This window comes from Pistacia vera, unplaced genomic scaffold, assembly GCF_008641045.1.
Source record: "Pistacia vera cultivar Batoury unplaced genomic scaffold, PisVer_v2 Contig839, whole genome shotgun sequence".
NCBI classification, from domain to species: domain Eukaryota; kingdom Viridiplantae; phylum Streptophyta; class Magnoliopsida; order Sapindales; family Anacardiaceae; genus Pistacia; species Pistacia vera.
In genome coordinates this window covers 557625-572386 of record NW_022196711.1, presented here as the reverse complement: position 1 = coordinate 572386, position 14762 = coordinate 557625, and the positions used below count along the sequence as shown (strand labels likewise).

General features: G+C 34.1%; 3 protein-coding genes and 1 pseudogene across 4 annotated transcripts; all 4 read left to right on the top strand.

Moving 5' to 3' along the window:
• The first annotated feature begins 1782 nt into the window (after positions 1-1782).
• On the top strand, positions 1783-3649 carry LOC116118178 (annotated as a pseudogene).
• A 1130-nt stretch (positions 3650-4779) lies between these two features.
• Positions 4780-8410, top strand: LOC116118222 ((+)-neomenthol dehydrogenase-like). Its single transcript, XM_031404187.1, has 4 exons — positions 4780-4806; positions 6092-6169; positions 6412-6588; positions 8249-8410. The coding sequence occupies exons 1-4, from the start codon at positions 4780-4782 to the stop codon at positions 8408-8410; spliced, it is 444 nt and encodes a 147-aa protein (XP_031260047.1).
• A 1677-nt stretch (positions 8411-10087) lies between these two features.
• On the top strand, positions 10088-11733 carry LOC116118198 ((+)-neomenthol dehydrogenase-like). Of its 2 annotated transcripts, none has more exons than XM_031404168.1 (5): positions 10088-10152; positions 10233-10476; positions 10725-10784; positions 10995-11171; positions 11265-11733. In XM_031404168.1, the coding sequence occupies exons 1-5, from the start codon at positions 10133-10135 to the stop codon at positions 11646-11648; spliced, it is 885 nt and encodes a 294-aa protein (XP_031260028.1). In that variant the 5' UTR covers positions 10088-10132; the 3' UTR covers positions 11649-11733. The 2 variants fall into 2 exon arrangements, with proteins under 2 accessions (XP_031260028.1, XP_031260029.1); XM_031404169.1 differs by having other exon boundaries at positions 10098-10152; positions 10241-10476.
• Positions 11734-12589: 856 nt separating this feature from the next.
• On the top strand, positions 12590-14574 carry LOC116118199 ((+)-neomenthol dehydrogenase-like). Its single transcript, XM_031404170.1, has 5 exons — positions 12590-12853; positions 12937-13180; positions 13354-13416; positions 13656-13832; positions 14033-14574. The coding sequence occupies exons 1-5, from the start codon at positions 12834-12836 to the stop codon at positions 14408-14410; spliced, it is 882 nt and encodes a 293-aa protein (XP_031260030.1). The 5' UTR covers positions 12590-12833; the 3' UTR covers positions 14411-14574.
• The last annotated feature ends 188 nt before the right edge of the window (positions 14575-14762 follow it).

The following is a 14762-nucleotide window of genomic DNA, read 5'->3' as shown; positions in this document are numbered from 1 at the left end:
AAAAGAAAAAGGAAATTGGTGAAAGTAAGAGGAAGAAAAGCAGACAAATTGAGAAGTTCGAAAAGGAGGAGAAAAAGACGAAAGAAAAATAATTGCATGGAGAAGCAGACCTAATAAAATGTGCAGAAGAATACCCAAAATTGAACCTAGAATCTCGTAAAATTCTTTAATTTAACTTTGTATCACGTATATCTACTGTATATCGACAAGCTCATATGCTTACATCTGTGTTTTTTTTATTTTAGTGTCTCAGTCTTTTACGTGTCTTTTTATAAGCGTTTCTCATTCGCTATAAAAGGAGGCCTCCCTTCTTTAGAAGGCATAAAGAATGAAATAAAAATTTCTCTCTCTATGTCTCTCCCTAGCTAAAACACTCTCTTTGCATTAGTTCTTCTAAGTAATGTCTACTAGTTGGATGCTCATCTTTTTGTAAACTTCTCTTAATAGGCTCTCAGTTCAGTTCTGTCGTGGTTGTCTGTTAAGTTTAGAATATTTCTATGATCATGGATACGGTGATTTCGGACAAAATTGATACACAACAGCATCTGTTGGTGATGAGAATCCTAACCCATCATGCCAATCACAATTGCTAGGGATTTCATTGAAGACTCAAGGGCAACATGAAGATCAACATTCGGCCCAAGCATCCCAAGCACTCAAGGAAGTTCACAAAATTGTCCAAGAGGTCTTAAGGTTCCAAGGCACGGCTCAAGCCCATCTTTATGGCCTAAAACGTGTACAAGAAGTGGGAGCAAGTTCCATTGGCCCAAGCCCAAGTTTTGGGTGTCATTTGATTCAAATTTTGGAGGCAAAACCCTAAAAATTGTTGTTAAGGACAAGGGTCCTTAAATTAGGGGAAAGTTGCCCACTTGGTCATTAAATGGTTATGGCTTAATTTGAACATGTGTGGTGGACTTTTGTTTAAGTATTTGAATGTAATATTTTAATGTTTTCATTGTGTAATATTTGCTAGGGTAAATCCCTAATTTTTGTAAAGCCTATATAAAGGCCACTTGATCATTTTGTAAAGGGACTTTGGAATATTAATGAATAGTGACTTGTCTTGAGAAAGAGTTTTCTCTTGTTTCCTTTACCCAAGTTCGGCCAAACTTGGTGGTGGAGTATCTTTCAAGCTGGTGGAGTTTCCTTTAGGCTTGATTGAGTCCTTGGTCATCTCTTATGTAAGTTGTTTTCCTTTATTTTCAAGTAGACTCATTTTCCGGATTTTGTTTTGCATGGTGTGTATGATTCCATTTGTGTGCATTTGAACATAAATGATTTGGTGATTGACTGGAGCTTGTTGAAAGGAGTTGTTTTTAATCATTTGATAGTTGTGAAAGTGCATGAAGGGTGATAACCGAATGGTCATAAGGACTTGAATGAAAACTTAGCCTAGGTTGAGTTAAAAGTGGTTGTTTTAGGGTAGTATATGAATTGAGTTTGTAGAAATTCATATCAGTTGGTAAGGATATTTTATTTATTATTAGTTTTTTAAAAACCGGTTTCGACTAATCGATTTAATATTATCCTTAAACCATTAATTGAATAAAAAATTTGGTTTGGTTATTTTTGAAAACCAAAACCGAATTGGTTAATTTGAAAAACCGGTTTTTTGATTCGGTTTCGATCTGATGTTTTGATTCGATTCGGTTTTCAATTTTTTTTTTCAGCCCTACTTAAAACCAGAACTTTACACAGACCTTCAAGAACAGGAAAGCCCATTTCATTTCTTTAGTTTAACGTTCATACACTGCTCCTGCCCCTCAACAAATATATATGGAAATGGAACAAACATCACCCTTTCTTGCGACAAAGAGGTATATAAATGTTCTTGATTTTTGGTTTCCTCTTGTTTTTAGCTTAGTTTGACCAGTGTTAACGTGGTGGATTTTGAAAAGGCTTTAGAATTCATCTGTTAAACTTAAACAAGCTGCATGAAGTAGCAACATATTAGAAATAGCTATGCAAAAAATTGAAACAAGATTTTACCATATATATACGTCTTGCTAGTCAGACTTTTAATTTCTGAATAGAATAAAACTATATGTACTAACTAATGTGTACTAATCCAAATACTAACATTAGAAATTTGAAATTCCCTCCAAAAAAAAATTTCAAATTTCCAATGTTAGTACTGGATTATTACACATTGGTTAGTGCATATAGCATTACTCTTTCTGAATATTACATGTTTTCGTGTACCAGGTAAGCAGTTGTGACAGCAGCTAACAAGGGAATTGGATTTGAAATATGTAGACAGTTGGCTTCTAATGGGATTGTTGTTGTGCTAACTTCCAGAGATGAGAACAGAGGCCTTGAAGCTGTTCAAAAACTGAAGGAGTCTGAGCCTGGTCTCTCTGACTATGTGATTTTTCATCAACTTGATGTGGGAAACCCTGCTAGTGTTGCTTCTCTTGCAGATTTCATCGCCACTCAATTTGGAAAACTTGATATATTGGTATTCAGGCCAACCCTCATTTTCCTTGAAATTTCAATCTTTTTCTTAATATAACTGCATTCTATAGATTGGTGATTACTGAGTATATGCGCTGATAATGGAGATAGTATCTCCTGTAATCCAGCACAATGTTTTTCAGAAATTGCGGACACTTTTATTAAGAAAGGATATAATCGCCAAGAAACTTCACCAGAGTTTACACTTAGTTTTTCTTCCATTAATAGGCATATAAGGAGAAAACGAGGCTGTAAAAGTACAACCGGAATCCAATTATATATGTTCTGTGGCTCTAACAAATGCATCAGCGTTTAGTGTAGCTCCAATAAACCCTGCATTATTCACCTGTACATGCTTTCTTCAAATTAATTTCCAAGGGGATTAAGTTTGTTTGCATGATGCAGCCACAGGGAGAGCATGCCAATTGGAATGAACTTGCATCTCAAACTTCTGAGACGGCAGAAGAATGCCTGAACACAAACTATTATGGTGCAAAAAGAATGGTCGAAGCTCTTGTTCCCCTCCTTCAATTATCCGATTCACCAAGAATCGTCAATGTTTCCTCTCTTCTAGGATTATTAAAGGTAAAAAAAGTGACTTGCAGAGCTAATTTATATCATTGAAATTAATTTAAATATATTATTGAAACATGCATAATGTTGACATGTACAGCATATACCAAATGAAGGGACTAAAGAAGTGCTAAACGATGTTGAAAGCCTTACAGAAGAAAGAATTGATGAGGAATTGAACAAGTTTCTCAAGGATCTGAAAGAAGGATCCTTAGAAAAAGAAGGTTGGCCGACATATCTGTCCGCATACATTCTCTCAAAAGCATCTATGAATGCTTACACAAGGATTCTGGCCAAGAAATACCCAGCTTTCTTGGTGAATTGTGTTTGCCCGGGCTTTGTCAAAACTGACATAACGTGCAATACTGGCCTCTTTAATGCTGCTGAGGGAGCCCAAAGTCCTGTGCGGTTGGCTCTACTGCCTCATGCCGGACCTTCTGGCCTTTTCTATAGTCGAGATCAACTGTCATGTTTTTAATCCAAAATGAATGAAAGATTTAAGGGTTGTGATTGGATAGTTAGATCGTGGTGTTGTAAGTGGCAAGATGTCGAGTAACAATAAGGATTAGACTGAATATGACCAGTTTATTATAAGCAATGAACCTCCACCGTTTACTCATTGGTGGAGGAAACTTGAGGAGGTGAAAGTGGGAGGGTGTGATGGTACAAATACCCCCCCTCCCTTTCATTCTTTACATCCAAAAACTTTTGAGGGATTAAGTAATATCAATCACATCTCTCAATTCTCTCACTTTAGTCCTTGTTATTTACTTTGTTTACTTTATCTTTCTTTAGTTATTACTAAATATCATCATTAATATTACAACACGTTATCAGTACGAAGAGTTTAACAAGTATAAAGTTACACCCTTATTGAAACTATGTATTTCGATCTTATATGTCTTCTTTAATCTCTGTTTTCGCTTTTATGGTTAGATTTATTTATTATTATTAAATTCTACCTCTATAGTCGGATCTATTTACTATTTTTAAATACCCCCTTAATGGACGGATTTATATATAATTGTCATTTTATTTATTGATTCTTTACAATTATCGCATTTTACATTTCATTTGTTAGTTTTGGATGCCTGAATGCATCCTATGACATACATCCAAAAGATGCATAACTAATTACATTACTCTTATTAATGAATAGTTTTTGGAAATGTCGAACCTTGTGAAGCTCCAGTAGGAGGCCTTGAGACTAGATGGAAATAACTATGATGAATGGGCCCTAGACATTGCTCTCCATAGGGGTGTTCAAAAAAGTGCAAAAATCGAACTGAACCGAACCAAAAAACCAATTAATGAAAAAAACAGTTCGGTTTTGGTTAGAAAAATTCAAAAAACCGAATTTCCGGTTCAGGAAAAAATAAAAAGCAGTTAACCGAAACTAGTTTTTTGAACTGGTCTTATATATATATATATTAAATAAAAATAAAAATTATATATTAAATAAAAAAATAATAATATTTTTAATGTATTGTTAGTAGCGGTGATAGATATGTATGAATGTTTAATTTTTATTTGAATATGTATTATTTATATTTACAATTTAATTTAGGAAAATTTTTTTTAAAAAAAAAAAGAAAACCGGTTATCCCTCCAAACCGATTCGGGAATTTTTTCGAACCAAAAAACCGGTTCGGTTTAAAAAAGCGGTTAACCAATTCGGTTAACCGCTTTTGAACACCCCTAGCTCTCCATCTAGAATCTATGAAACTAGGGGAAGTGATTAAGGAAGGAAACATGGCATCCTTGCAGGAAAAATTAAAGGTTACTATTTTCCTTCAGCATCATATCAAAGAAGGACTACGAGTTCAGTATAGGGATATAAAAGATCCACTCCAATTATGGATAATAAGAGATTTGAATATAACAAATCAGTAATACTCCAAACGGCTGAATATGACTAGACCCACTTGCTTTTACAAGACTATAAATCTGTTAGTAAATATAATTCTATTTTATTTGATCTAAATTAAGATTATGTGGAGAGAGTGGAGAACATTTTTTCCTACTTATTTTCTACAGATATTCTCTCTCCACATAATCTTAGTATAGAGACAATGCCAAATAAAAAGAATTATATTCACTGACATATTTATAATCTTGTAAACACAAATGGGTCTATTCATATTGAGCTATTGGGAGTATTACTGATTTGTTATGTTCAAATCTCTCCTTCATATTAAGCCAAAATTTGAGAGGTCCATATCAATTAAGTCCGCTCTCAATTCTCTTGCTTTGTCTATTCTCTCTTTTATTTGTTAAAAGTTAATTATTATACAACACACTTGTCTTAAACTTGAATTTTTATGCTTAGGTTGATTAATTAAAGACATAAGTGTATGAACATAGAGCTGAGTAAAACACGCAATATGTTACACAAAACTAAATTAAAAAATATTATTTTTTAATGATTAAAGTGTCTTGATTAGCTTACATGCACTTCAACTAATCTTCTAATGATTAAGGTGTCTTAATTAGTTTACATACACTTCAACTAATCCTCTAAGACTCTAAAATCATCGACCGAGTAAAAGTTTCAGTGACTACCTTTATTAACAACCAAGAAAAGACTCAAACTCAGGATCTCTTAAATAATACACTCAAAAGTCACTATCAAACTAGTATTCATTAAGTTTGATCTATTTCAATCAATTAGATTGATTATTCGAAAAAGCCAATATATTGAGCATATGAATAATATGTCAAATCAATTACTATGGAATGACTTGATGCTAAAAAGGTAAAAAAAAATTTATGAGCTCTTAAGTTCGAATCTTTAAATACTCTAATAAGGTGATCACTTATAAACTTACCCTAACCATAATTTCAAGATCTTAAAAAAAAATTAATCAAGGTGATCACTTATAAACCTATCAGACCATAATTTCAAGATCTTGAAAAATTAATTAAGGGCGCACCGACTACCCAGACAACCCTGTCACATATAATAATAATAATAATAATATTATGAAATTTTGGGAACTGGGTAGGTGAACAATGCGGGGAATAATAATAATAATAATATTATGAAATTTTGGGAACTGGGTAGGTGAACAATGCGGGGACTGCTGGAGCAGTTAAAGACCCTGATGCTTTTTCGAGAGCTGTGAAGCTTGCCGGTGGTTGGGTAGGTTTTTACTTTATGCAAATGTAGGGGAAGTAGCAAACGGCATGTCAAGCATGAGCAGAAGAAATATTGAACATGAGAAAACGAATGTCTGACATAGTTGCACCACATAATCTTGTTGAAGCATATATGACTTTGATATTGTGGATAAATGTAATACGCATTTTGTACAAATTAAATCATAAATGGGATACATTTTGATTCTCAAGTTTAATTTTTTTTTTTTTTTTTTTTTTATTCAGCCAGGAGAGCACATAAATTGGAATGAAATTTTAACTCAAACTCTTGAGATGGCAGAAGAATGCCTGAGTACAAACTACTATGGTGTAAAAAGAATGGCTGAAGCACTTGTTCCCCTTCTCCAATTATCTGATTCACCCCGGATTGTCAACGTCACCTCTTTGCTAGGAACGTTGAAGGTAATAGAAAATCTTCTATTTCCAAGATAACATGCTTTATGTATGCTTGATTGCTCTCGTATATATATTCAAAGTACTTGTAAATGCACACTGCTGATCACTCGGTTTCTTTAAAACACTGATATTCGCTTCATATTCTATCTGGCTAGCAAATTTTTTTGCTTCATTTTACATTGCTGAACAATCATGTTCCACACACACCATTCTCAAGGGTCCTGTATAAAAGAAAGTGATAGTCATAAAATTAGCAGCTTCTGACCGACTTCTCAGCAATTAACTGAAAATACTAAGTACAATGCTTCCAGAAAAATTACAGCTAAATGGACAAATTAGAATTTTAAAATCTTTGTTAGTGTAATGCAGTCATGTTATTGAACTAGTATTGCATACTTTGAGGTCTTTTGAATCGGCTTAATATTATATTATTGGGGTTATATTTTTCAAATTGAACAGATAATGATGTTTGGTTGGTTTGTAAAAAATTATTCTTAGAATATGTTATGACAAACAGTGGCATTTGGGGGGTAAATTGCCGAGAATCTTAATACCTTTGTTGGGGGGAGGGGGGGGGGGGGGGGCTGTTATTAAAACTTACCCAAGGTAATATATTTTGTTTCCCATATTGCCCCTAAACAGTTGACATTTGGTCCAAATTAGTTTTATATTTGTTAAGATTTACAAAACACCCAATTCACTCATGCAGACATTTCTGTCCTCATTTTTAAAATTTTTTTGGACGACATTCCCCTTGTTATTGTCATTATTTACAGAAATACTATTGTACCCAGAACTAGCCACCACTGTCAGCCACCGTGGACCGTCACCGGAGGTTGCCAAAAGTTGCCATAATGGTGTATGATCAGTCGTATATGGCCAGCCGTGTGTCAGTGAGGATGTTTCTGACAATGGATCTGTCGGAAATGGCCATATTCACAGCCACATCTTTGGTCATGAAACGATCGGCATTTCACGGCCAAATCTGTGGCTGTGAAGCAACTGACGTTTCACAGCCAAAGAACCGACCATTTCATGGCTAGATCTGTGGCCGTGAAACAACCATGACCAGATCTATGGCATTGCCGGCATCAAGGTTAGATCTGTGGCACTTTTGGCTGCCGCCGACGGTGGTGGCTGGCTACCGATAGTGGCCTGGGGTGGGTAGGGGTTTTTTTTGTTAAGTTTAAAACATTTTTGGTTGCCAGGGTGTTTTTGCTAAATCTGAAAAGTAGGGGGTTAGAGGAAATTGTTCAAAAAATAATAATAAAAAATATTATTATATTAATATTTAAAAAAGACGGCAATTTAGTAATCTATATAACATATCCACCAATTTATCCTCCCAACCAAACATATTATTCATCAATTTATTCGAACCAACCAAACACATTTTTTAAATATTCATAGTAATCTTCAAGGTGATTTTTTATTCCGTTAATATAATATCCCTTTATAATAAAACATTAGATGATCCAAATACCTCATTTAAGCTTAATTTTATTACCAGATGGTAATTATAAGAGTAATTTCTTATGCTCAGCTCCAACATGCATGGACAAATTATTGTATTTACACTGGCTAAAAATCTAATTGTTATTGTTTATATATATTTCTCATGGCATTAAATATGTCCGGCAAAAAATTTCCTGTCATATTGGCCCAGAATGTTCCTGGTGAATCAGTCAAAGGAGTGCTACTTGATGTTAATAGGCTTACAGAAGAGAGATTGGATGAGTTATTGAACAAATTTCTGAAGGATTTCAAAGAGGGATGGTTAGACAAAGAAGGTTGGCCAGTGTATCAATCAGCATACATAGTGACATGAATTGCATGACTGAGATGATAAATTGTGTTTCCCCAGGCTTTGTCATGACTGACATGAATTGCAATGTTGGCCTCTTGACTGTTGCTGAAGGAGCTGAAAGCTGTGTGAGGGTGGCCCTACTGCCTCATGGCGGACCTTCTGCACTTTACTTTTCTCGAAATCAAGTGACAACCTTTTGAATTAATTTACTGATTCCTTACAAAACAATTAATCTCAGTGATAAAGATGGGAGTACTTTTATTTGGTTTTATGTATGCCTGATGACATATATGGAAATTCTGTACATTTTAAGAGCTAGTATAGCTTCAGCTGCCTAGTCTTTCGCCTTCTCTTTCTCTATAAACTCATTTAAGACAAACATTAATTGATACTTTGATTCTTATGAATAATAATAGTGACTAGTTTGGAAAATGTTAACATCGATCGGAAGGAGGAAAAATAAGGGTAGGTAAAGAAAATATTATATCTATGATCTCTTCTTATGAATTTTCTTTCACAACTTTATCGTAAATTTAATCTAATAAATTATAACTGATAAATTATATTAAGATTAAAAAAAAATTTGTAAAAAGAGATCCTCGATATAACATTACTCAAAAGAGAGAGAATTTGTAGTCAGATACGGGACAATTTTTTATAATGAATCGCCAGACTTGACGGCCATATTGGCTATTAATGAATCTCTTTCAACATATTCTTACCTCCATCTTTGACCATAAAGAAGTAACATGCATGGACTGAAACAATATTAAAACTTATATAAACTATTCATGTTGTTGGAATCACAACAACGTGCTCCATTTTTATATTCTTTAAGCATAAAGTAAGGAGATAAGATTAAACTTTGTCATTACATGCACCCATTTCTTCATCTTTGGTAAAAAATTAAAGCATCGAGTTATTAATGTATTAATCAAGTGCGACCCGTTTTCATTCATGATTTCTGAAATTTTCAACAAATTTAAATTAAGGCGACGTAATAGCTGATTATGGGATCCAGTTGTTTACTTGTTTACCTGTTTTGACTTGACGATGATCATTATCATATATTTATTGAATCTGTTTTGTGTAAAATCTTCAAATAATTATTTATATGATCTAAACTCTTTATTATAAAGAGTCTATTCACGAAAATAAGAGTTCAGTATACTCTTTATCTTTAAAATATAAATTAGAGAGTAAGTTTGACTTAAATTTCACTCTCTATCCTAATTTTTATTAATAAACTAAAAGTTTTTATATATTTTATTTATTAATTCTCTCTCCCCATTAAGTCTCTTTCTTAAAAATAAAGAACATTTTCATTAAATTTAAAAAATATTAGATTCAAAAAAAAAAATATATTCTTTATATTTAAAAATTATACAAAAAAATACTCATGGAAGATACTCTTGAGCTCATTGTTCTGACCAAACATGTATTAGATTTGACTTGTATTTTCATCACAGTTCATCAACTACTCTTCTGGTTAATTGAATGACATCTAGTTTTAGACAACGGTCATATAGAAATGCCCTTCTATTTCCTCTTACAGGCTGAAGTAGTATGAATCTAGAGGTATAATGAATAATCTAGGGGCGAGTGGGCTTAGGTGTAATAAAAACAAAGTCGGCTAAGTGGTCCCACTTCCTTCTTTTTATACTCAATGGAAGCAACTCACAAGTGTTAAATTTTAGTTCAATCATTTTCTACACTTAATTAAGTTATACACTTGACCAACGAATGGCAGAAGCAACGAGGAGGTAATGTCTTTTCTTAATTTCTTTTTGTCATTACACTTTCTCACTGCATTCTATCTTCAGATACTATTTTCTCTATTCAGGATTGCAGTTGTTACAGGAGCAAATAGGGGGATAGGGCTTGAAATATGTAGGCAATTAGCTTCCAATGGAGTCATGGTGGTGTTAACAGCAAGAGATGAGAAGAAGGGTCTTGAAGCTTCTGAAAAACTGAAAAAGTCTGGCTATCATCATGTGGTTTTTTACCAGCTTGATGTGGCAGACCCTGCTAGTATTACTTCTTTAGCAGATTTCATCACAAGTCAATTTGGAAAGCTTGATATTTTGGTAAGGTTTAGATTGAAAATCAGTTAATTTCTTGAAAATTTTACTGCCCGTGTATTATATATTTTTAATGAAGGTGGTCACTGATCATCACGCATAATTATTTACTATGTGAAACTGTTTGGTGCATTAACTGTAAGAACACCCTATCAAAATATATCACGAGAATCTACTAGCTTTCTTGGTCAAATTAATAACTGTCTCTGGTCGATACATAAACTGTCAATGAGATATGTTGAACTTCTTGGCAGGTGAACAATGCAGGGATCAGTGGAGCAGTTTTTCGTGACGATGCTTCAGCTCATATCAAGGTACTTGCCTAATGATTTTTGGAAAATAATAATAGCTTTCGATACATTGATTGGTTCGAAAGTATAGTTTGCCTATATATTTTGTTGACTACATAAAGCTTCATTCCATGCAAGCTAGTCCCTCAATTTTCTTGTATCTACTGTTGAGTTGGTGAGTAGTAATTGTATGAATCACCACCATTAAGATAATTTTTTCTCCCAATAATGCAGGAAGGTGCGCCAATCAAATGGAATTTAATTATGACTCAATCTTATGAGTTAGCTGAAGAATGCCTTCAAATAAACTACTATGGCGCCAAAAGTATGTGTGAAGCATTGATTCCTCTTCTCCAGTTATCTACTTCACCGAGAATCGTTAATGTTTCCTCTACCTTGGGAAAGTTACAGGTAAACCATTTCCCTTATTGTTTTAACTTGTGTTGCATTTTAGTTGTCTTTCACAATATTCCGTGGAATGGTAAACATTGTTTATTGCTTCAGTATTTGACAAATGAATGGGCCAAAGGAGTATTAAGAGACGTCGAGAATCTTACAACCGAGAGAGTGGATGAAATATTGAGGCAGTATCTGAATGATTATAAAGAGGGTTTACTAGAAACCAAAGGGTGGCCTGGTTTTTTGTCGGCTTATATTTTATCCAAAGCGGCTATGAGTGCTTACACAAGGATACTGGCCAAGAAGTACCCAACTTTCTGCATTAACTGTGTTTGCCCTGGCTACGTCAAAACAGAGATGAACCACAATACAGGTATATTAAGTGTTGAAGACGGTGCCGAGAGTTGTGTCAGGTTAGCATTGCTGCCGATTGGTGGTCCTTCTGGTCTATTCTTTTCACGTACAGAGGAGGCCTCTTGTGATTCATAGCTTGTCAAAAATTCACTGTTTTTCTCTTGTATTGTTTACGAGTTTTGAATAATGTGTATCTTGAAATAATAAGATTTTGTAATATGTTGGAATTTCTTTTATGATTGTGAATTTCTTAAACTGCTAATTTGGTGGCCGATGTCGTACCAGTAACAAAAGGCAACATGTTCTATCACATGTTTGTACTAAATCCAAACGACATGTCGTATATTAAATGGCAACAAGCGGTACAACTGAAAGACGACATGCCCTAATCACTGAAAAACATAAATTTAGCAGATTTCAAGTCCTCCCATCCATTAATAGGGTTTCCATGAGGAGATTTATTCGATTGTATACTTTAGAGCTCAAAAGATTAATTGAGGTGTGCATAAATTAGTTTAGACCCTAAAAAAAAAAAAAAAAAAATTAGCAGATTTATGGAGTTCAGCATATATTGGGCCAATTGGGCCAATTTCTTTGCTTTGGAGGTATTTAACAGGACATAAATTGGGCTTTATACAATCTTTGTCTAAACTGGACAGTGGACCCTCGACAGTATTGTTGAAGGAGCCGAAATTACCTTGCCTTTTTTATATTAATGTTCAAATACCACTCCGAATGCTAAACATATTTTATGCTCCTTAATAGTTCAGTATGAACATGTTTAATATTTAGCTATACAATGGTTGTCTGACTGTAGTATCCTTTATACTTATAAAATATTACTAAGCATGCATATAGTTTATTGTTATGAAAACAATTGATATACCCACTATTAAATAACGAAATGACTTCGGATTAAATTTTTTCTAGTAGATTATAGCATTGTTCCTCGACAAAATCATTGTCAAAACTGATATATTACAACGCCGGCCAGTGGACCCTAAACAGAATTATTGAAGGAGACAAAATACCATGACATTCATGTTCTGCATCGTGGAGTGCCTTCTGGCCTTTCCTTTTTCTTTTCTCATTGATGAGATATAGCTTAGTAAATGTGGCTTCAATGGTTGTTACGTACTTTCATATGCTAGAGACTTGTTTTGTGGCTCTATTTCTTTCTTTTCATTTCTAGATCTCTCTCTTTTTCCTTTAATGTCTTTTTAAACTTCAAAAAAGTCTTGTCCTTGTGTCTTCACTTAAACTCACGAATTCCATATTTCAGTTCTCTCATTTTTTCCAAGTGTAAAGCCTTCAGTATCAATGGAACCAGTAACAAAAAGGTAGTTATTCAGTTATTTATTTATGTAGCTTATTTCGTACTTTCATTACACATGTTCACCAATTTTGTGTCTTCTGTGTTTAGGTGTGCAGTTGTTACAGGAGCTAATAAGGGAATTGGGTTTGAAATATGTAGGCAATTAGCTTCAAATGGGATCATTGTCGTATTGACGGCCAGGGATGAGAAGAGAGGTATTGAAGCTGTTGAGAAGCTGAAAGCATCTGGCTTTGACAACGTGGTCTTTCATCAGCTTGATGTGGCCGACAACGCTAGCATTCACTCTCTTGCTAATTTCATCAGAAATCAGTTTGGCAAGCTCGACATTTTGGTATGATACAATATCATTTCCCCAAAATCTTACGCCTCTATTTGTTTTCTTTGTTCTGTAAGATGAAAAAAATTAGTTTCTTTGTGCAATAGAAAGGACATGCGATGCCATTAACCATTTTTTCTCTCTTCTTAGATATTTATTATTGAAATGTTTTGGACCTTTGCTGGCAGGTGAACAATGCTGGGATTGGTGGAGTCATAGTGGATAGTGATGCCTTATCGGATCTTGTGAAGGTACTCTTGTGTCTGTAATTAATTGGGATTGAATGTAATTTAGAAGAGAGAAAAGTGGGTGTTAAATGGGTGACACTAGTTATATTCATTCTTTTCTATTTAAAGGGCGTGTGCGAACGTTTTGGGGTGAATATCATTGTAAAGTTTTGTTGAATTGATGATTTGGAAATACAATTTGTTTGCTTCGGAAGAAATGTATGGGAACCGCTAATAAGAATATGTTTTTGCTCATCATGCAGGAAGGAGTTCCAATCAAATGGAATGAAATAATGACTCAAAATTATGAGTTAGCTGAGCAATGTCTTAAAACAAACTACTATGGCGCCAAGAGAATGTGTGAAGAACTTATTCCCCTCCTTCAGTTATCCAATTCACCAAGAATTGTTAATGTTTCCTCCTCCATGGGAAAGTTAGAGGTAAGTGAATTTAAGTTTTGTTTCAATAATCTCACTCAGAATTGACCGAATTGATAAATTCTGCTCAATGTATAGTAAATTATTAGTCTCCTTATATTCATTTGTTTACAAATTGTATCTCATGTCAGACACATTCTATTAGTTGTAAAAATATATTCCCTGGAAAGTTTGAACTTATAATTATTATCATTTCGTTTTAGAACGTGAAAAACGAATGGGCCAAACAAGTGTTAAGTGATGCTGAAAACCTTACCAAAGAGAGAGTGGATGAGGTGTTGAATGAGTATCTGAAGAATTTTAAAGAGGGTTCACTCGAAGCCAAAGGCTGGCCTGCTTTCATGCCTGCTTATATTGTATCAAAAGCAGCTATGAATGCCTATACAAGGATCCTGGCCAAACAGTACCCAACTTTGTGCATCAACTGTGTTTGCCCTGGCTATGTCAAAACAGACATAAACTACAATAGAGGCATATTAACTGTAGAAGAAGGTGCTGAAAGTTGTGTGAGGTTAGCACTGATTCCCGATGGCAGTCTTTCTGGTATGTTCTTTTCAAGGAACGAAGAGAGCTCTTTTTAGTGAACATGATCCATTCCTAGTTTCTATTTATAAAAGTTAAACCAACGTAGCTTGTCAAAATCTAATATTTTTTCCTTCTACTTTATGACTAAGAAATGTAATTGTCTGTAACTGTAACAAGTTATGATGTGTTTATATATATATTTTTTGTCAGTGTCATTCTTGTACTTTATAAAGTTGCATATTTACACTTTCAACTAAATGCCTTCTTGTTTATAGTTTGACTTGTTCATGATTGTGGATCTCAATTCTCAAATACCCATTTTTCATTCGTGTTGCGAAATGCAAGGGGAAAAAAAGTTATATTCACCTCTCTGATAGCTGCAAATCGTTTCCAACTTGTTGGTTTGGA

Coding starts and splice junctions, on each gene's coding strand:
- LOC116118198 (XM_031404168.1), top strand. CDS start 10,133: ATGGCAGAAGCAACGAGGAG. Junction 10,153..10,232: donor ATGGCAGAAGCAACGAGGAG/GTAATGTCTTTT, acceptor TTCTCTATTCAG/GATTGCAGTTGTTACAGGAG. Junction 11,172..11,264: donor CTACCTTGGGAAAGTTACAG/GTAAACCATTTC, acceptor TTATTGCTTCAG/TATTTGACAAATGAATGGGC.
- LOC116118199 (XM_031404170.1), top strand. CDS start 12,834: ATGGAACCAGTAACAAAAAG. Junction 12,854..12,936: donor ATGGAACCAGTAACAAAAAG/GTAGTTATTCAG, acceptor TTCTGTGTTTAG/GTGTGCAGTTGTTACAGGAG. Junction 13,181..13,353: donor TTGGCAAGCTCGACATTTTG/GTATGATACAAT, acceptor CTTTGCTGGCAG/GTGAACAATGCTGGGATTGG.
- LOC116118222 (XM_031404187.1), top strand. CDS start 4,780: ATGGCATCCTTGCAGGAAAAATTAAAG. Junction 4,807..6,091: donor CCTTGCAGGAAAAATTAAAG/GTTACTATTTTC, acceptor GGAACTGGGTAG/GTGAACAATGCGGGGACTGC. Junction 6,170..6,411: donor TGAAGCTTGCCGGTGGTTGG/GTAGGTTTTTAC, acceptor TTTTTTATTCAG/CCAGGAGAGCACATAAATTG.